At 44.4% G+C, this 20,199-nt stretch overlaps 1 protein-coding gene across 5 annotated transcripts in view; it reads left to right on the top strand.

The window, feature by feature from the left end:
• The first annotated feature begins 7,651 nt into the window (after positions 1 to 7,651).
• The window catches only part of NCBP3 (nuclear cap binding subunit 3), a 38,438-nt gene continuing 25,890 nt past the window's right edge, over positions 7,652 to 20,199 (top strand). For 3 of the 5 annotated variants that reach the window (XM_072778951.1, XM_072778953.1, XM_072778954.1), the window contains exons 1-3: positions 7,652 to 7,896; positions 9,989 to 10,054; positions 12,317 to 12,422. In XM_072778951.1, coding sequence (XP_072635052.1) covers positions 7,714 to 7,896; positions 9,989 to 10,054; positions 12,317 to 12,422 — 355 coding nt within the window. In that variant the 5' untranslated portion in view covers positions 7,652 to 7,713. Of the gene's footprint in view, positions 7,897 to 9,374; positions 9,476 to 9,988; positions 10,055 to 12,316; positions 12,423 to 20,199 lie in introns of all 5 variants that reach the window. The other 2 variants (XM_072778955.1, XM_072778952.1) reach the window with 2 other exon arrangements.

A 20,199-nucleotide genomic window follows, 5' to 3' on the forward strand; every position in this document is an offset into this window, starting at 1 on the left:
CATCACCACAGGAGTCCCTGTGACATGAGCCCAGTGTCTTTACTGGGCCCCTTTAGCCTTGGGCACCGGCATGGGCTTTCTGCCCTCTGCGGTTTCATGCTCACAGTACGCCCTCCGTGGCCATCATGAAGAGTCATCATTGAGGTCAGACTGGCTTGAGCTTGAATCCAAGCTTTCCCATTTAAAGGAAAAGCTGTGTGTGATCTTTGGCAAGCCATTGGAGGAGTCTTGGTTTCCTTATTGGTAGAATGTGGATAATATCAGCACCTCCTCGGGGGGGGGGGTTCTTGTGAAGTTAAATGAAGTCTTTGTGCCAAGCATCTGATGCAGTACTCGGTATATAGTAAATACTCAGCAAGTGAAGCCCTTAAAAGAAAGAAAACTTTCTGCTTCTAGGGCTGTCTGGAACCAGCCTTAGAGGCTCAGCACATCTTGCATGATCGGTATTTACCTATCTGTGGAGTTCCCAGCTAGTTGAAACAAGACCAACCAGGAGACCAAGCCAAAGGCTACCCAGCATGCTGATCAGTTTTGCTGTCTGAGAAGTGGATACCAAAGCTGTTACTGCATGTTTCCTGGTCATCCTGTGAAGGTTTCATGAGTGATTATACCAAACCCTCTCTAAGATGGGCACTGGTAGCCAGACAAAAGTTTCCCCAATGTCAAGACCAATGTGTAGGTCTGTTCTACTTCCTTCCCACTATCTCATTTTCTCAAGTGGTCTCCTGGCCTTAGTCCTTAGGACTCTAATCCATCCTCTTACTGGTTACCAGAGCAATCTTCAGGCACCCACCTGACCATGCCCATCCCTCTCAGAACCCTTCCATGATTCTCCAATGGTCGGCCTGGCATTTGAGGCCCCTGCCATCAGCCCTACTACCCTCTGGATGCTGTCCTGACCACACCCCACACTCCATTCTCTCCTTACTCGCCACAGCTCTTTAGGCCTATCCACTGGAAAACTGCCTTCCCCCATCCCTGCCCCTGCCTGTCAAAGTCAGCCCCACCTCCAAGGGGCTGGTTCATCCCAAGCATTGATCACCAAGCCCTGGGCCTGGGTTTGATTGGCCACATTGTCATGCTTAAGAACTTTGAATAGGACCACGGGTGTATGATGTCATTTCCCTATGAGGACAGCCACTCTAGGAGGCACACTGTGGTAGGGAAACTGAGGCCCAGGAAACTGGGTCTCACTCAATTACATAGCAAGTCAGGGAAGAACCAGACTACGGCCCAGGTTCCCTGTCCACCCACCCACCCTGTCTGCCCACATCAGCTGCCAGGAAAATGGAGAACTCCACACAGGAAAAGCCTATCTAGGAAAATCAGAGACAGAGGCTGCTCTTCCAAGCCTAACCACACAGGAGAGCTGAGCCTAGGCCAGTGGTGTTTAGCTAGACACTAGGGGGTAGTCTGGGGTTTGTCCTGGAGGCCCTGATAACTTGCAATCTCTTTGGGCTCTGGAACCTGCAGGCACTTTGGTCTCTGCTCCTCCCAATCCCTATCATCCTATATGGTCTCAGCCTGAAATAGAAGAGGGAGGGGGGGCTAAAGGCAACTGAGGTTTCCAGTTTTCCCAAGGGATCACCCAGACACATACTGGGATCCATATAAACACCCCACAGATTACTTAGTCCCAGACACACACACAGGCTTGCACACCTGCATAGCCTCCCCTTGGGCAAATAAGCAGGCCTGCCTCCTGGGCCATTGGGACCCTGCCAAGGGAGGCCAGGGGAAGCCATGTGATGCGTGGTACTAGACACTGGGGGTTAACTGAGGCTCAGGAGGAGGCCAGGAGGGTCTGGGGAAGGGTATGCCCTCCATCTCACCTGCAGAACAGAGCCCTGACCTGCAAGGACTCCCTGCACCACTCCAGTCTCCTGCCAGACTGGGTGGCCATAGCTTAAATGACCATCTCCTATCCGGTCCCCTCTGCCATACACACAAAGAACTGGCTTTGTCCTTGGGCTCTCAGATTCATTTATTTCTCCAGCTAGGATGTCCCAGGGAATGAAGTCTAGATCCTTTCATTCTCCAGGACAGCTGCCAGTCCCCTCCCTGACTTCAAGCTGACCATTCTGTCATTAGCCACCCTAGCTTTGTGGTCACCCTCCCTGCCCTCCCCACTGCCTAAGCCCCCACCATCTCCAAGTCACCTCCTTCAGGAAGCCTTCCCTTGTCTACAACCACAGAGACACCCTTGCACCAAGACTGGAATCAAGGGCCAGGAATTGCAACCACACCCACTGACTAAGTCACTTTCTCAACCTATATCTGCCACTGACTGTTCCACCATGGTGAAGACCATTCAAAGAGCATCTCTCAGCTGTATCACAAGATGGGGTCTTTCCTCCAGGGACCCCGTTCTCTCCACTTGATCCCTAGTAAGGCCATTCTCTGGCCTGTAAATCTCTGGCTTTTTCTGGTCTCCTGTTCCTGCTACTCAGCCTATAAACTAGCTCAGGCCTCCCGTGAAGCTATAACCCAGATTTCCAGCCCCTTGGCTTTCCAAAGGCTACTGCCTCACACTCCTAGGCATGTAGGTGGAAGCCCCTCCCGCCTCCTCTCTCAGATGCCTTCTGCTCTGGCTCTTTTTTTTTCCTGCTACTGCCTGGCTCATTCTGTTCCATTCTCAGCAAGACTGATCACTTTCCTAGCCTCGGTCCATGCAATTGGCTGATGCTGTCTGCATTAAGAGCCTTGTGACACCCCTAACCTCCCTAGCCCTTTGGTCTCCTCAAGAGCCTATCTCCCATGGCCCAGACATGTCTATGCCGACAGAATGGAATGGAATAATGGGGAACTGCAACATAGGAAGGAGCTGGTTAAACCTGTTTACTTGGTCTCCCTGAGTCCAGGGGACCATCACTAAGGCACCTGAACTTTCACAGAAGAGGATCCCCTTGCCCTCAGTTGCTCCCATCTCCTTCTTTAAGACAAGTTGTGCCAATATCTACCCACTTTCCTGGGAAAACCACTCCAAAGCTGAGAGAAGGCTCCCAGCTGTGGTCTGCCTCTCCCATTCTGAATTCAGTCTAAACAGTAGTTACTGGGATGCCTGGTAGGCTCAGCAGTTGAGTGTCTGCCTTTGGCCCAGGTCATGATCCCAGGGTCCAGACTGAGTTCTGCACCGGGCTCCCTATGGGGAGCCTGCTTCTCCTTCTGCCCCGCTTATGTCTCTGCCCGGCTCTCTCTCTTTCTCATGAATAAATAAATAAATCTTAAAAAAAAAAAGCAGTAGTTATTAACATGCCTACATGCTAGGATCTTCTAGGAAGCTTTGAAAAAACTCTGATGCCTGGGATCCACCATCAGAGATCCTGATTTAATTGGTCTGGGATATAGTCTGGGTGTCAGGATTTTCTAAAATTAATAGACTTTATTTTTTGGAACAGTATTAGGTTTATAGAAAAGTTGAGAGTAAAGTACAAAGAGTTCTCATATACCCTCTATACCCTCTCAGCCTCCTCTCCTACCCCTCAGGTCCCCTGTTAGTAACATCTTGCCTTACTGTGTATGGTACATTTATTACAACCAATGAGATAGTATTGATACACCATTTACTAAAGACCACGGTTTCCTTCAGAGTCCACTCTGTGTTGTACATTGTATAAGTTTTGACAAAGGTATACCATCACGTATCCATCCACCCTTACAGTTTCATACAGAATAGTTTCACTGCCCTAAGAATCCCCCATGTCCCACCTGTCCATCCCTCCCTCCCCCAACCCCTACGCCTCACCTATATGCCCAACCAAGAACTGAGGTGGTGATGTTGGGAGTGAGGAGGAGGAGGGCAGGCCTGGAGAATGCATACTGAAAAGATCGGTCTGGCTACAGTGTGGAGGAAGGATGAGGGTGGAGGAACCAGAAAAAAAAACAAAACAGAAAAATCAATAGGAAAGCCACTGCAGACAAGATAGGATATGATGATGGCTGGGATGGAAAGAATAACGAGGAATGATAGCCAAGAGGATGGAAAGAAGCGGATAGACATGAGGGATATGGAAGAGAACAGGGATGCCATGAGACATTCAAGGGAAGATGTGCAGTAGGCAGTTAGACATTTGGGTTTGGAGCTCAGAGGAGAGAGGAGAATAGAGATGAGGATGTGGGGAACTTGAGGAATGTACGGCAGGAGAACTGGAAGTCATGGATAAGATGGCCTAGACATTTAGTATGGGGTGAGGAGAAAGAGCATCTAGGATTGAGTCCTAAACAACTGTTAATATTGGGTGAAGAGGAAGAACCCGAAAAGGTACTGGAGCAGGAGCAGCAGAGCAGGGAAGGCGAAAAAGGAAAACCAAGTGTGGCTTTTTAATGGAAGAGTGTGTGTAATTTCAAGAACTAGGGAGTGACCAGCAGTGTCCATGATACAGAGTAGTCAGGTCAGATAGAGAAAAGGAGGGAAGACAGTCCTTTCAAGAATTTAGCTGTGTAGGAGGTTGGGCAAGATGGATACAACTCCCTCACTAGGGTCAGCTGCCTCACGAGCTTTCCTTTAACTGTGGACATTTTCCTTAACAACCTGTACATGTTCCAAGGATAGACATGAACTGGGGCATGTGAGGCATGGGGTTGTGTGTACCCAATTTAAAGCTACATTAAAGGACATCTCTGAATAGGCATCACCTCAGGTCACTGGACCATGTTACCAATCCTCCAGTAGCATTTGATTTCATTAAAAGCTTCTATTATCTTTTTATTGCTTTTCCTTTTGTTACCCTAGGAGAGGTAGGCTTCTATTATTTTTATTCCCCTTCTCTATGAATGAGAGAGAGAAAGGAGAAGGTGTGGCCAATTCCCCCAAAAATGGAAGCCTATAGAAGACCATGTTAGTATCCTCCCTTGTCCCCTAGCCTCCATCTTCACAAAATTTTTAAAAGACTTGTCCATACTTTTTCACATTCCACCATTAATCTACCTTCTCCTTCATGGACATTGGTCTCCTCAAGGTTGCCAACAGCCAACAAGCCTCTAGACCCAAGCCAAGTTCTGCTGCATTTGACACTTGATCACTTCCTTTGTGAAATTCTCTCTCCTGTCTGTCCCAGTGTCCCACTCTCCTGGTTTCTACTGTTAATAAGAAATCATCCAGACTTGGAAATAGGAAAAAGAACTAGACTGATGTCCTCTCAGCGTGGTGTCAGGTGTTGTTCAACATGCCAGTTTCACCTGGGGATCATCTGATTTTCTAGGGATGTGTACATTTGCTTGACTTCTGATTCACTATTGATTAGGATATTTTACGACTCTATGAGGATAGAAGCTAGTTCATAGGAAACTTAAAATGAGTAAATGATTCTTGTCCAATAGCAATGCAAATATTTTCTGTCTGGTAAAAAGGGGAACCCCAAAGTTGCACTTTCTTGCATTGTAGGGCAATAACCTTTGCTGTTAAATTTATTTCAGCATTCCTTTGACCAACTCTGTATTCATTTTCAAATTCTCTTTGAATTAATGTTAACATCTTATGGATGTCCTCATTCATTAATCAATTAATAAAGCTTTGACATGTGTTCATTTTATATTTAAGTCATGTTTTTTGACTTTTTTGAAAATTATTCTTTGCCCCTCCTAGTTCTGCACTGAGGACAGAGGTGAAGGAAATGAGTTAGGGGTAAATTAGGTGACCAAAAAGGAAAGGCACAAAAGGCATTCCTGGCAGGAATGGTGTTTGCCTGGTTCCCTGGCTTGCTCTGGATTCCTAATTCTCCTGCCAGCTAGAGGTCCCCCAGGGAACTGGTTTTCCTCTGATCTGTGCTGAACTGCGATGCCTGAATCCTCAAGCAACAAGGCTCCTATCCTGTGGGGAGAGGGTCTGCCCAACTTTCTCTGCTGGCCTCCTGAGGTAACAGCTGAGGAAGGACTGTGTCCGCCCCTCCCCATCCCCCACCTCTGCAGGCCTAGAAAACAAGTGTAATCGTGGGGTGTGTGATTGTCACCCAAAGCACAAAAATATTTCTTTGAAATGTTCTTAAAAATTCATGCAAATGCATTCCATGCATTAATCCAACTTGTAACTATGAGTCCCTTTCTCAAAACAAAACTAGCCCTCTAAAGAGCCCCATCTTGTGTTTGTGCTGTGATTCTGCCCACGTTTCAGAAAAATTTTGATGTGTTGTACTCCTTCTATTGGGGTCCTACATCTACACATATCATTCAACCTTCACAGTCTCCTTTGAGGGGTAATATTATCCCATTTTACTGATGAAGAACCTGAGATATTGAAGGGTTACATAGCTTGCCAAGGTGGCTTATGTGGTGTAAGGGGCAGAGCTAGTCAGTTTGAAACCCAGACACATCTGATGTTGATTATGCTCTCCCTTGGTTTATAATTATTTGTTCCTCCATGGTTCAAGCTAGTAGAGCCTAAGACCCTAGGGGTCCCACTTACACACTCTTCAGATGGGAAGACAGGCCCAGATAGGGGCCAAATCTAGCCTAAGGTAAGGGAGGGAAGGGAAGGTGCAAAATCAGGACTCAAAGCAAAAACTGACCAGTGGTGCCCTCTGGAAGCCTTGAGGACCCTCCCTGTCTCCCAACCAGGTTGTTAGAAATGCTGCAAGAGGGATCCCTGGGTGGTTCAAGCGGTTTAGCACCTGCCTTGGGCCCAGGGTGTGATCCTAGAGATCGGGGATCTAGTTCCACATCAGGCTCCTTGCATGGAGCCTGCTTCTCCCTCTGCCTGTGTCTCTGCCTCTCTCTCTCTCTCTCTCTCTCTGTCTCTCATGAATAAAAAAATTAAAATAAATAAATAAATAAATAAAATCTTTTTAAAAATGCTGCAAGAACATACTCAGGAGTTTACAGTGGACTGAGCTCTGGGGAGTCAGGAAATTGGGGTTTAAGCTCTTGGCTTTTGGGCAGCTCATTGCCCTTCTGAAGTCTCAATATCTGTGTATATAAAATGGGCCACTTATTGGGAGACTCGAAAGAGACAAAGGTTGGCAAGGTAAGTAGGTTGTAAACCTACCAACTGGCTGGAAGTGATAGACCAAGGCTCATTCTGGGCTCTGGAGCCAGACTCCTTAGGCTCAGATTGTTTTTATTGCTTAAATAGCCTGTCACCTGGGTGCTTGGGTGGCTCACTCAGTTGAGCATCCCACTCTTGATTTCAGCTCAGGTCTTGATCTCTGAGTTTTGAGTTTAAGCCCCCCATTGAGCTCCATGCTCTACGTGGAGATAGATAGATAGATAGATAGATAGATAGATAGATGATAAGTAAAATAAATGGCCTGTCACCGTGAAATTTCTATGCCTCAGTTTCCTCATACATGAAATGGGAGTAATAACAGCACCTATTAAATAGAGTTGTAAGATATCAAGCACTCAGAACAGTCAATGACACATAGTGATCATGCAGTAACGCTGCCTTTTATAACAGGTTCACTGTCGAAGGCGTGCCTATCCTCGAAGCGCGACCGCAGGGACCTCCCCCCGGCGCCCCCCCCCCCCCCACCCCCGGCAGGCCCGGCCCCCAGTCCCCCGACTCGCGCCCGCCTTCTCCTCACCCCGTCCCGCTCCAGCTGTCCTGGGTCCCTCCCGCCACCAGGGGGCGGCGGCGCTGAGGGGGAGGGGTGTGGCGCTTCTAGCCGCAGCAGGCGACACTCTAGGGAGCAGCGGCCGCTGCTCTATGGCCAGTGGCGGCGGCGCTCTAGCCGGCGAGTGTGCGAGGCGGGCTCTCAGTGGTGCGGCCGGCAGGCGGCTATGGCGGCCGTACGGGGCCTGCGAGTGTCGGTGAAGGCAGAGGCCCCGGCGGGGCCGGCCCTGGGGCTCCCGTCGCCTCAGGCGGACTCTGGTTTGGAGCGTGGCGAGCCGGAGCCCATGGAGGTGGAGGAGGGCGAGCTGGAGATTGTGCCGGTGCGGCGCTCCCTGAAGGAGCTGATCCCGGTACGGGCTGGGGGCGGGGGCGAGGAGGAGGTCGCCGAGCTGGGGCCCCCGGGGCCCGGCGGCCGGAAGGGGAGGAGGCCGGCGCCGGGGCCGGGGAAGTCGGGGGAAAGGGAAAGAGGGGAGGGAGCGCCCAGGGGGCGGAGGCGCCGGGCTCGGGGAGAGACGGGGAGCGGGAGAAGGGGCGCCGGGCGCCCGGAAATAGGTGTGGAGGGGCTGGAGATGGGGGAGCCTGGGGGTGCTGAGGACACCCCCTTTGCCGCCTCCGAGCCAGGCTGTGCAGGGGCGGCGGGCAGGGCGGGCTGGGGCTGTCTGGGGGCGCGAGGTGAATCACGGTGGGGCCCCGGGCCGGGACGCCGGCGTCAGAGTCTCCGGTGGAGCTCCTGTTGGTTCAGCGGAGCGCTCGCGGCTCCTCTTGGAGGGTCGGACTTGTCAGCTGCAGAAACTTCGGGTTTCTTTTGTGACTTGAGAGTCCTCCCGGCCCCATTCTCCTTGCTCTGTAGCACCTACACCTGGCCGCAAACACGTGACCCTTAGTGAGACCCAAACAAGCGAACCAGCGGGGGCGGGGCGTGCTCCGTCTCTTAGCACCTAGCGGGGGAGTGAGAGGGGCTTTGCTTTTGGTTCGGTGGTCCTGTGTTGGGTTCTGAGGCCTGATCTCGGGCCTGCATGGCTCTTATGTATGTACTCGGTTTCTCGTCTGACATGAACCCCTTTTTTACCATGTCAGCAAAGTCTGGCTTTTTAAACCGAAATTGTGGGAAAAGGGAAAGAAGATGGGATCACTAAAGACAGTAAACGATAAAGGACCCTAGTAACAACAGTTAACATGGTGGCTTTTTACCATTTACTACGTTACGTTGTTTAAGTATCACTGTAGTTGTGAAGTAGATCGCATCCTTTATTCGTTCGGTGCAACATGTGGTTACCGCATCCCTACTATGTGCCAGGCACAATGTAGGCACTCGTCAAGATCAAGATCAAAGTCTTCCCTGGCGTTTATGTTTTAGTTGGAAGACACAAATAAAGAATTTCTAATAGTGGTAAGTGCTTTGAAGAAAGTAAAACACGTTAACGGGACAGGAGTGCAGAAGACAGGGAAGGTGTGCAGAGCAAGAAGCCAAATGGTAGGGGATGGTCAGGGAGGTGGTTTCAGATACTGACATTTAAGCTGAACCCTGACTGACAAAAAGGAGCCAACCACGTGCAGAACATATTCCCAGCAGGGGCGACAGCAGGTGCAAAGGCTCTGAGATGGGAACAAAATTGTTTTGTTGGAGAAATGGTAAGTTCCGTAGAGCAAATGGGAGAGCCGTTAAAGAGGTCAGGAAGGTAGGCAGATACTGTGGAGGAAACCCAGGCCCGGAGAGGTGAAAGGAATTGTACAGTGTTGTGTAATTAGTGAATCTCAGAGCTGTGACTTCAGTCTTCGGCTTCCAAATCCCATCCTCTTTTCATTGCACTGTGCTGTGTTTTCCCAGGAGGTCTAGGTGAGTCTGGAGTTTCTGCATTTTGGTGAAGACTTGTGCTCCACCTGGTGGCCTGATACGATGAATTTGTCCTATGTGGGCTGGGGAGATGAGTGAGTGTGCCTTACTTAACTTGGACCTTTTTCATGAAAGCCTGTATATTTTCATTTACATAAATACCTTAAGCAGATGGATTTGGTTAAGGTTTGGGACAGGATCTGATCTAGAAAAGACTTTTTGTTAGAGTGGTTGATTGCTTACTACCCGAAGTTACTGAGACACACTTCCTCATAATAAAGGGTTGTCAGAGTGAGGAAGGATTGCTGAAAGGAATGACTATCCAAAAGGAATCTGTTGCAGGGCTGTCTATTATTATGTGTTTTTCTTCAGTTTTTTTTTTTTTTTTTTTTAAGATTTTATTTACTTATTCATGAGAGACAGAGAGAGAGAGAGGCAGAGACACAGGCAGAGGGAGAAGCAGGCTCCATCCAGGGAGCCTGATGTGGGACTCGATTCCGGGACTCCAGGATCAGGCCCTGGGCTGAAGGCGGCGCTAAAGCGCTGAGCCACCGGGCTGCCCCTTCTTCAGTTCTCTTAGCATTTCTTAATCTTTCTCCGTGCGTTAGGACACAAGCAGAAGATATGAAAACAAGGCTGGTAGCTTCATCACCGGAATTGATGTTACCTCCAAGGTAAGACACCATAATTTATTTATTCATTTTGATAAGCAGGTGAACTTAATGGATGTGGCCCCTAGAACTTGTGAAACACCAGTTACTCTTTACCTCCTTTTTTCTTTTGTTGTTTGACTAAAACTTTTTTTTTTTTTTAAGATTTTATTTATTCATTAGAGACACAGAGAAGCAGAGACCTAGGCAGAGGGAGAGCAGGCTTCCTGTGGGGAGCCCGATGTGGGACTCGATCCTGACCCCAGGATCACGCTGTGAGCCCAAGGCAGATGCTCAACTGCTGAGCCACCCAGGCGTCCCCATTTTTTTTAACTTAAATTTTGGATTACACAATGATGTGTTCATTCATCCTGAAAACATACAGGCAGCATTTGTGTTCTTATATAATGAAAAGGTAAAATCCATGTACCTAGTTGCCTGTGCTTAACCATATCTAAGAAAAAGTTCTGTACTGGGAATGCTTTTTTTTATGCTATGTCTATTCTTTAAAAATGTGTACGCTGTGTCCACTTTAATGAAACAAAACATGAAAAATACTTGGCATATAGTAGGCTATTAGTATAAATGTCTTTATTCTTCACTGGTTGCAGGCTTAGAAAAATAGAGTTTCCTGATTCTGTGGCTGTCTAAACTTTGAAAGCCAAGTCAGCTGAATTATTCTCAGTACCCGGGAGTATTGCCTTTTATCTAGTGATTGCTATTACTAAATTACCAGCTTTCCTATAACTCTTTACAGAGCCTAACCTATTATTTTCCCTGTTATAAACAGTCAGGATGCATTTGTTGCTTTAATTGGTGATATCCAACTTAGACATTCATTTTGATTTTAAAGTGTGCAGTTAAGTTTAGAACAGAATTTCGCATTATGATTCTGAATAATAGTAGTGTTTAACTATATTGGGCATATAATAATATGTCATGCTTATCTTTTTTTATATTTTATCTGGGTCTCAATCTTAGATTCCTTAAAGGCCAAAAGAAAGACCTTGTCATCTTTTAGACAGGCAAGAAAATAGAATAAAATGAAGATGTTGGGGTTCCCTGGGTGGCTCAGCGGTTTAGCGCCTGCCTTCGGCCCAGGACATGATCCTGGAGTCCTGGGATCGAGTCCCGCATCAGGCTCCTGCATGGAACCTGCTTCTCCCTCTGCCTGTGTCTCTGCCTCTCTCTCTCTCTGTCTCTCATGAATAAATAAATAAAATCTTAAAAAAAAAATAAAATAAAATAAATAAAATGAATTATTATTTCAATTATTGTAATTGAAAAAGTAGATTGTTCTGTTCTTACTCTGGTACAGTTGCCATTGTATGAAACATGTATGAGGGAAAGGGTGGTAGCCCCAGAATTGGTACTTAAGTTGTTATTAGGAGAAGGTAGTTTTGTTGTTTGCACTGGGAAGAGCTGAGTGAAGAAAATTTAGTATAACAAAGTGTTGCTGCTTTACCAATCTCACAAGCTTTCTTGTAGTCAGACCTTCAATTAGTGTGGCAGAGTCAATGTACAATTAGTGCAGAGTTCCTAAGAGCTATTGGAAACCCACAGTTGGGCCTGGATTTATTTTAGCTCTTGGAGAAAAACTTGTGAAGCTGATTAGTTTGTTTTTCAGTGAAGTATCAGTGCTTCTTGTCACTTAAAGATGAAAACTGGCAATTCCATGGATGCAAGCCTAGAATAGAGTTTCTGTGCTTCAAAATGTTATTTTTAAACAGGGAAAACACTTTAGGGAGTGGACTGCTCAGGCAGACATAATGTGATAGGTGTGATTACCATGCACACAGATGACGTGAAATGGGGGTGGTGGTTGGGCTTCTAGAAACAGCACTGAGATCAGAAGATTGTGCCCCCCCCACACACACACAACTAGCCAAAGTATCTCCAGCAAACCTTTTGACTTTTTTTGTACCTCAATTTCTGCATCTGGAAAAATGGAGTGAGATTGTTTGTATGATTGCTAATAATAAAATGTCAGAGAACGAAAGCATTCATTACTCATTGAATCAACAAATACTCATTGAATTCCTACTATGCCCCAGACACAGTGATAGCCATTGAATCATGGTGATTATTACAAATTTTAGCAGTATTAGTATATATTCTCCCAGTCATTGACTGTGAATACCCAGTTCTCTGCAAAAATTATTAAAGGCATAATGTTGCTTATTTCTTTTGATTTACTTTCTGGTTGTCATTGAAACATCATGTTGCATTTGTGATTTAACTTTCCTCCTCCATGTGTCACTTCTTTGGCTTTTCCTTACCTTCTAGGAAGCAATTGAAAAGAAAGAACAGCGAGCCAAGCGTTTCCATTTTCGATCAGAAGTAAATCTTGCCCAAAGAAATGTAGCCTTGGACAGAGACATGATGAAGAAAGGTACAATGTGTTTGGGGTTATTTTTCCACATTTCCCCAGAGAATGGCTTTTCCCTGCCATGGCCTCGTGCTTCTGGCCTTGCCTTGCATGTCTAGTCCTCATCCAAACACTCCCAAAGGAAGGGACTTGCAAAGCCTCCATTTCTGAGGTGATGTGTTTGAAGTTGTGCCACTGTTAGCTGTGTCTTTAGATGCTGTAGCTGGGAAGAAAAAGATTGTTGTGTTTGAGAAAGCCAAGGAAGGTCACCTTGATAGTGGCAGAGCTGAGATTACAACTTACACTTCTACAGACTCTTACTCATTTTTTACTTTTATTACAGAAGTGTTAACTTTTCTTTGCCTTTAAATGTAATGGAATAGTGGGGTGTCTGACTGGCTCAGTCATTTAAATGTCTGACTCTCGGTTTCCACTCAGGTGAGTGACATCTCAGAGTCATGAGATCCAGCCCTACATTGGGCTCTGCATTAGTGCTGTCAGCTCAAGTCTCTCCCTCTCCCTTTGTCCCTCCTCCCTGCATGCTCGCTTGCTTGAGCATATGCACTCTCTCTAAAATAAATAAATCTTTTTAAAAAAAGTAATGGAAGTGTATCACACTGATACTTTTTTTTAGAGGAATCAGAGAGATAACTGGGATTGGTAGGGGAAAGCCATTAATACTTGTGTGATACAGGCTTAGAATTTTATTTTTGTGGTTTTTTTTTTTAATTTATTTTTTATTGGTGTTCAATTTACTAACATACAGAATAACCCCCAGTGCCCGTCACCCATTCACTCCCACCCCCCGCCCTTCTCCCCTTCTACCACCCCTAGTTCGTTTCCCAGAGTTAGCAGTCTTTACGTTCTGTCTCCCTTTCTGATATTTCCCACACATTTCTTCTCCCTTCCCTTATATTCCCTTCACTATTATTTATATTCCCCAAATGAATGAGAACATATAATGTTTGTCCTTCTCCGACTGACTTACTTCACTCAGCATAATACCCTCCAGTTCCATCCACGTTGAAGCAAATGGTGGGTATTTGTCATTTCTAATAGCTGAGTAATATTCCATTGTATACATAAACCACATCTTCTTTATCCATTCATCTTTAGTTGGACACCGAGGCTCCTTCCACAGTTTGGCTATCGTGGCCATTGCTGCTATAAACATCGGGGTGCAGGTGTCCCAGCGTTTCATTGCATTTGTATCTTTGGGGTAAATCCCCAACAGTGCAATTGCTGGGTCGTAGGGCAGGTCTATTTTTAACTGTTTGAGGAACCTCCACACAGTTTTCCAGAGTGGCTGCACCAGTTCACATTCCCACCAACAGTGTAAGAGGGTTCCCTTTTCTCCGCATCCTCTCCAACATTTGTTGTTTCCTGCCTTGTTAATTTGCCCCATTCTTGCTGGTGTATTTTTGTGTTTTATTAGAGTAAATATTTTGCCTCCTAAAACTTACCCTGAATTATATATGGTAATCTGCCTCAGTCTTCCAAAGCAATTTATAAGTAAAAGGAAAAATTATTATTTTTTTGGTTTACAGCCCATCTTATTCCACTCTAATATAAATCCACCAATGCAAAAGGTATTTGCAAATTTGGGTATTTGTGAAGGGCTTAATAGGCATCTGTAATATCCTTAATAGTCATTCCTCTGAATGCATGTTAAAGGTCTCTGCTTTGCTGTAAGTTTCTCTTGGAACTTGCTGTCTTACTAGGCACTATGTTAATTAGCACATTATACATTTGTTTCTTATTCATTTCTCACAACCCTATGAGGAGTATGTTTTTATCCCTATTTTACAGAGAAAGAAACAGGCTCAAAAAAAGTTAATAAACGCCCAGGATTACACAACTAGTAAAAGTAGAATCAGGATTTGAACACAGGTTTTCTGACTCTAAAGCCTTCCTCTTAATTACTTTGCTCTGTTGCTTTATAATAAGTAGATGATACCATAAACCCAAACCTCCTCAGTTCATCCCAGTGGACAGAGTACCCTGGATACAGAGTTCAACTCTAGATGCTACTTTACTCTTTTTCTGGATCATGAGTTCAAGTTGGAAATATGACCTTGCTTCCCATGCAGGCTGGGTTTCCAGGCATCTGCTGAGTGGATTTCGGTTTTAGGAAAACAGAACAGCTGTGCAGCTTGGCATTTATGTGCCTGTATAGTCTGGGCTCAAGTAGACCTCTGAGGCCTCTCTTAAAACTTCACCTTTAAGCACCATAGTTTCACCACACCTGCTTACCTCTAGTCCTGTGAACATTTCTTGTGTGTCATCTTGCCTCTGATCTTACTCATGCCCTTCAATCTGTTGATTATCCCTTCCTTGTCCCATGCTTTATCTGGTTCAGATGTCACTTTCTCCGTAAAGCATCCCTAATCACCCACTCAAATTTCTCTTCCACCTCTTTTGGAGCTCTTTAAGGTGCTGAGCCCTCCTGGAATTCAGTCTCAGTTTCTTTGTGAATGTGGGCAAGTTATTGAACCTTTTTAGGTCTCAGTCTCCTTGTCTGTAAAGTGGGAAAATGACACCTACCTGGAAAGGATCACTTTCAGGGTTAAGTCTTAATTTAAAAAAAAACAAAAACAAAAACAAAAAAGTTTTGTTTTTTCAGAAAAGCAATCCTGATCTCATGGTTCTAAAGATATTTTTAAAAAGCAGTAGATTTATGTGGGATGTTGGCTGGAGCAAGTTGCTCCTTACAACTTGTTTTTCATCTAGGAGGCAGCATGGCATCCTAATGGATAGGGTTGCTACTCTGGAGAACTCTGGAGAACCCTGATGATCTATCCCAGATCAATTTAAAGAGCAAGAAGAGGGGTTGTAAAGGTCCCAGAGATAGTTTTTTCTTTTGTGTCTCCCCAGGTAATTCTAATGTACAGTCAGGATTGAGAGCCTTAAATATGGTTAAGAGCATAGGTTCTGAAGGCTGACCTGTCGCTTTCTAGCTCTATGACCTTGGACAAATTATTTAGCCTCTAAGCTGCAGTTTTCTCATCTGGAAAGACAGATTGATAGTGTTTGTATAGGGTTTTTGAGAGGCTTTATTAAAATATTACAGTTCTCAGGGTACCTGGGTGGCTCATTTGATTAAGCCTTTGGCTCTGTTCATGATCCTGGGGCTCTGCGGCATCACGCTCTCTGCTCAGTGATGAGTCTGCTTCTCCCTCTGCCTGTTTCCTTGCTCATGTTCATCCTTTCTCTATCTCAAAAAAAATAGTTAAAAAAATTACAGTTCTTAAAGTAGCATATAGTAAGTGCTCAGTAAATGTTGTTATCATTATCTGATGTTCTCTGTCTTCCATTCAGTCATCTAAGTGGCCTAGCCTCTAGGGAGGATAGGGACATTGGGATAAGTATCTTGACTCCTGCAGCCATACCAGGTATCAAGTTATTTCTTCTTATTATTATTATTAATTCCAACAATAATAAAAGATAACCATAATAAGAGTCTCATGCTCTACCGATTGAGCTAGCCGGGTGCTTAACCACTAATAAATGCTTATAAGTTTTTTTTTGTTTTTAAGATTTTATTTATTCATGAGAGACACATTGAGATAGAGAGGGAGAAACATAGGCAGAGGGAAAAGCAGGCTCCATGCAGGAAGCCCGATGTGGGACTCGATCCTGGAACTCCAGGATCACGCCCTGAGCCGAAGGCAGAAGCTCAAATGCTTAGCCACCCAAGGTCCCATAAATGCTTATTATATGCTGGTCATTCTGCTATATGGTTAACTTATCCTTTGAGCAGTGGTGTGAGGGGAGAGTATTCATTGTTTTACTGATGAGGAAACTAAGGTGCTGAGAGCTTGAGAAGCTCATTCAGGTCTTACAGGTAGGTAAGTAGCAAGGCTAGGATTTGAAGGCTAGTCTGACAGAAGCCTGTGTTCCTAACTCCTCTGCCAGCATTCAGGGGTGTAGTTTAGGATATGTTGCACTAGACCATTCTGCATCGAGTTCTTACTACTCTTAGGTGATTCAGTGTCAAGCAGCTTCAGTCTCCTTTTCCCCAAGATCCAAGCTGTCATGGTTGGAAGGGACCTAGAGGTCATCTAGACCAACCTCCTGCCCGGTGCTGCAGGCCTTTTGGCAAGGTTGTCAATGGTTTTTTGACCTCTGCTTGAATGTTTCCTACTGGTAGCACAAGAACTTTTTATGAAGCAGTCAGTCTTATGTTTGGATACTTCCTCATTTTGAGCAGAAACTGCTTTCTAGTAATTTCTCTTAGGTACTGTGTGACTCTTAGAACAGCATTAAGTCTTTTCCTCATACACACAGTAAACCTTCTGGTGAGGGAATGGGCAGCCCATGCCCTAAACTTTTCTTTATGTGACATGACTTTCTGATCTCCTTTCCAGTCTCCAAATGCCCTACATAAGGAGAGGTGTAGATTCTAGATATGGTTGGATTCATGGAGAGTGTGGAGTATGGCAGGACTGTTACTGTAGTCTTTGTCCTAGCTGTCATAGTTTTGTATTAATCTCCTAGTCAACCTAAGCACCCAACGCTTTTCCCCAAGGAATTGTACCCATCAAAACAGTCTTCTCATCTTGTACTTGAGGTACTTCTAAAAATTTACCTTTTTAGGGACGCCCAGGTGGCTCTGCAGTTAAGCGTCTGCCTTCAACTCAGGTCATGATCCTGGAGTCCTGGGATCGAGTCCCACATTGGGCTCCCTGCATGGAGCCTGCTTCTCTCTCTGTCTCTGCCTCTCGCTCTCTCTGAATTTATTCTCTCATGAATAAATAAAATCTTTTTTTAAAAAAATTACCTTTTTGTTTATCCTTATCAATTTGCACCCTGTTGATTTCAAGACTATTTCAGACTATGGAGTTGATTTTATCTTAGCTCTTTCAACATTTTACTATACTTCTCACTTTGGTATGCATGGCTCTTACATCCTTATCTTGTTGGTAAATCAAGATAATCCTGTATCATGCCATGAAAAAGATTCATGAATTATTAGTCTTAATTTATTATGTTATCAGGCCCACATTTCATTTTATTGTCATGAGGAACTAGGTAACATGCTTTAATGAACTTGAGGTAGAACACCTTCTGTGGTATCCTTTGAATTTCTTGGTCTGGTAATCCTAGGCAAAAAGAAAGAGATTAGTGTAAAGTCTTATTTTGGGAAAGACCTAGTTACTTAAGAGATGATAAGTTCTGTCCAGTCCTGGGACTCCAGGATCACACCCTGGGCCGAAGGCAGGTGCCCAACTGCTGAGCCACCCAGGTGTCCTGTCCAATAAGCCTTTAAAGATTGATTGATTGATTGATTGATTATGATAGAGAGAGAGAGAGAGAGAGAGGCAGAGACACAGGAGGAGGGAGAAGCGGGCTCCATGCTGGGAGCCTGACGCGGGACTCAATCCCGGGACTCCAGGATCGCGCCCTGGGCCAAAGGCAGGCGCCAAACCGCCGAGCCACCCAGGGATCCCCCACAATAAGCCTTTAAAAAAAAAAATTCAGAGAATGACATCTTTTCAGTCTGTGATTTTGGGAGTAATTCTCTTTTCCTCTTATGAAAATCAGTACATGATTAACTCTTCTGTTAATTGTTAGAATAGCACAATAGAGCAACAGTTTTGCCTTTTTCCTTGCATCATCTTCCCAAAGCAGTGTTGCTCCAAACACTTAAAAAACAGGGATGCCTGGGTGGCTCAGCGGTTGAGCGTCTGCCTTTGGCTCAGGGCATAATCTTGGGTCCAGGGATCGAGTCCCACATCAGGCTTCCTGTGAGAAGCCTGCTTCTGCCTCTCCCTATGTCTCTGCCACTCTCTCTGTCTCTCATGAGTAAATAAATAAAATTTTTAGAATTTTAAAAAATATTTTTAAAAATAAAGTAAAATAAAAACAAAAAACAGGGACACCTGGGTGGCTCAGTGGTTGAGCAATTGCCTTCGGCTCAGGGTGTGATCCTAGGGACTGGGATTGGATCCTGCGCCAGGCTCCTTGTGGGGAGCCTGCTTCTTCTCCCTCTGCCTGTATCTCTGCCTCTCTCTGTCTCTCATGAATAAATAAATAAAATCTTAAAAAAGAAAAAGAAAAACAAAGCCATTAGCATTTTGGATGAGCCCATTTACTCTGGACTCTACTAGCCTTTTGCTCATTACACATTATACAAACAGTTCATGTTCACCAAAGAAAATTTGGAAAGTAGAGTAAGAAGAAACATTGCCCACAGCCTACCACCCAAACCCAGTCCTTGTCAGCATTTTGTGTATTTCCTTCTAACCCTTTCTGGGTGTGGACTTTTTATTTTTGTTACTCATTTTGTAGTCCTGTTGGTTTTTTTCCTTTTTATTTCATAGCTGATCATCAGCATTTTCCATGTTATTATAAGCCTAATGTTAGTTGTCTAGATTTTTATATTTCTTACATTCATTCTCTTAGTCACTAGTAATTTACTCTTTATCTACCAAGTTTGTTCTTTGGCAAGTTATGTTCCTCCAGAGCTCTGCTGCCTTTTCTTTTTTTGAGATCACCTCTCCTATTTTGAGGTCCTGTATTTAGTGTCTTCTAAAGTTTTTGATCATTTCAATCTGAGGCCTACTTTTTCTCTGAATTTGCAGAAATCTGCTTTTCTAAAAACTTGAGCTTTGTGTCCTACTATCTGTCATTCATTGTTTTCTTTCCTTTTAGAAAATCCAAGGTGATTCCCTTACCACATTGCTTATAATAAGTCAGTGCTCAGTAAACGTCCAGTCCTCATTTCCGAGTGCTTGTGTTCACTGCCACATCAGCAATTAGCCATTTCTCATTGGTTGGATATAAATCTAGGTGCCTTTTTTGTTGTTTTATTTTAGGCAGTGACATTGTCAGCAAGGTGAGAAAGTATTGAGCATTCTTTTTTGGCAGTCTTCCATGGAATCTTGAGCTTAACGAAGTTTCTATCTGCAATGGGTCTTACTATTGTCACTGTCAGTCAGTTTGGTTCTCTTTGGAGAATGAACCTTTCTTATCCTCCAGTTAACGGAGTATTTTTTCTCTTCAACAATAAGGCTTTCACATTTTTTTTTTCATTTTTGCCTGCTTCTTTTGAGCAAGATTGTCCGTTGCCCATTTCTAGATTTTATGTCACTCTCTACTTCAAAATATAGACATCTGAAGCTAGAAGCTTTGTGCCTTATACTTTTTTCCTTTTGTTTTTAAGCTGTTTCCTCACCTGTAGGATTTTTTAAATGTTTTGATCAGTGCTGTGATACTCTTGATATTTATTTTTGTCATTTTTTCGGTCTTTATTTTCTCTGCTAGTCTCATTTATGACTAAATCATTGTTATCAGATCAACAAGTCTCCAACAAGGTATTATTTCTCTGATCCTCAGTCTGTGCCCATTATCATCATCAGGAGCTCTTCCTGTTATTTGTCACCTTTTTTAGAACTATGTCTTTACTTCTCATAGGATTTCTTCTTCCAAAATCGTGATTTAGCTTAGATAACTAAGAAGGCATCTGTCCAGTGTGGACATCCACCTCATTAGTATTTGGACTCTGTTCCTGTTGAACTGCTTGTCACTAATGAGGACTTGCCAGAGTTCATAAGTCTTGATGGTATCTCTATCTTCATAAATCTGGCTGGCAGGAAAGCACTTACCTGATTTAGTCTGACTATATGTACATGGTTTCTAACTAAACCTATCTTTTACTCTTCAAGATGGCAAAACAACAAATATTTAAACATTTTTTATCTGAAAGTATTTGCATACTATTAAGTAAATACTTTTAAATTGATTTGTTTTTGCTTTTTTTTTTTTTAAGATTTATTTATTGAGAGAGAGAAAGAGTGAG

The sequence above is a fragment of the Canis lupus genome, chromosome 16, assembly GCF_048164855.1.
Source record: "Canis lupus baileyi chromosome 16, mCanLup2.hap1, whole genome shotgun sequence".
In the NCBI taxonomy this organism is placed as follows: domain Eukaryota; kingdom Metazoa; phylum Chordata; class Mammalia; order Carnivora; family Canidae; genus Canis; species Canis lupus.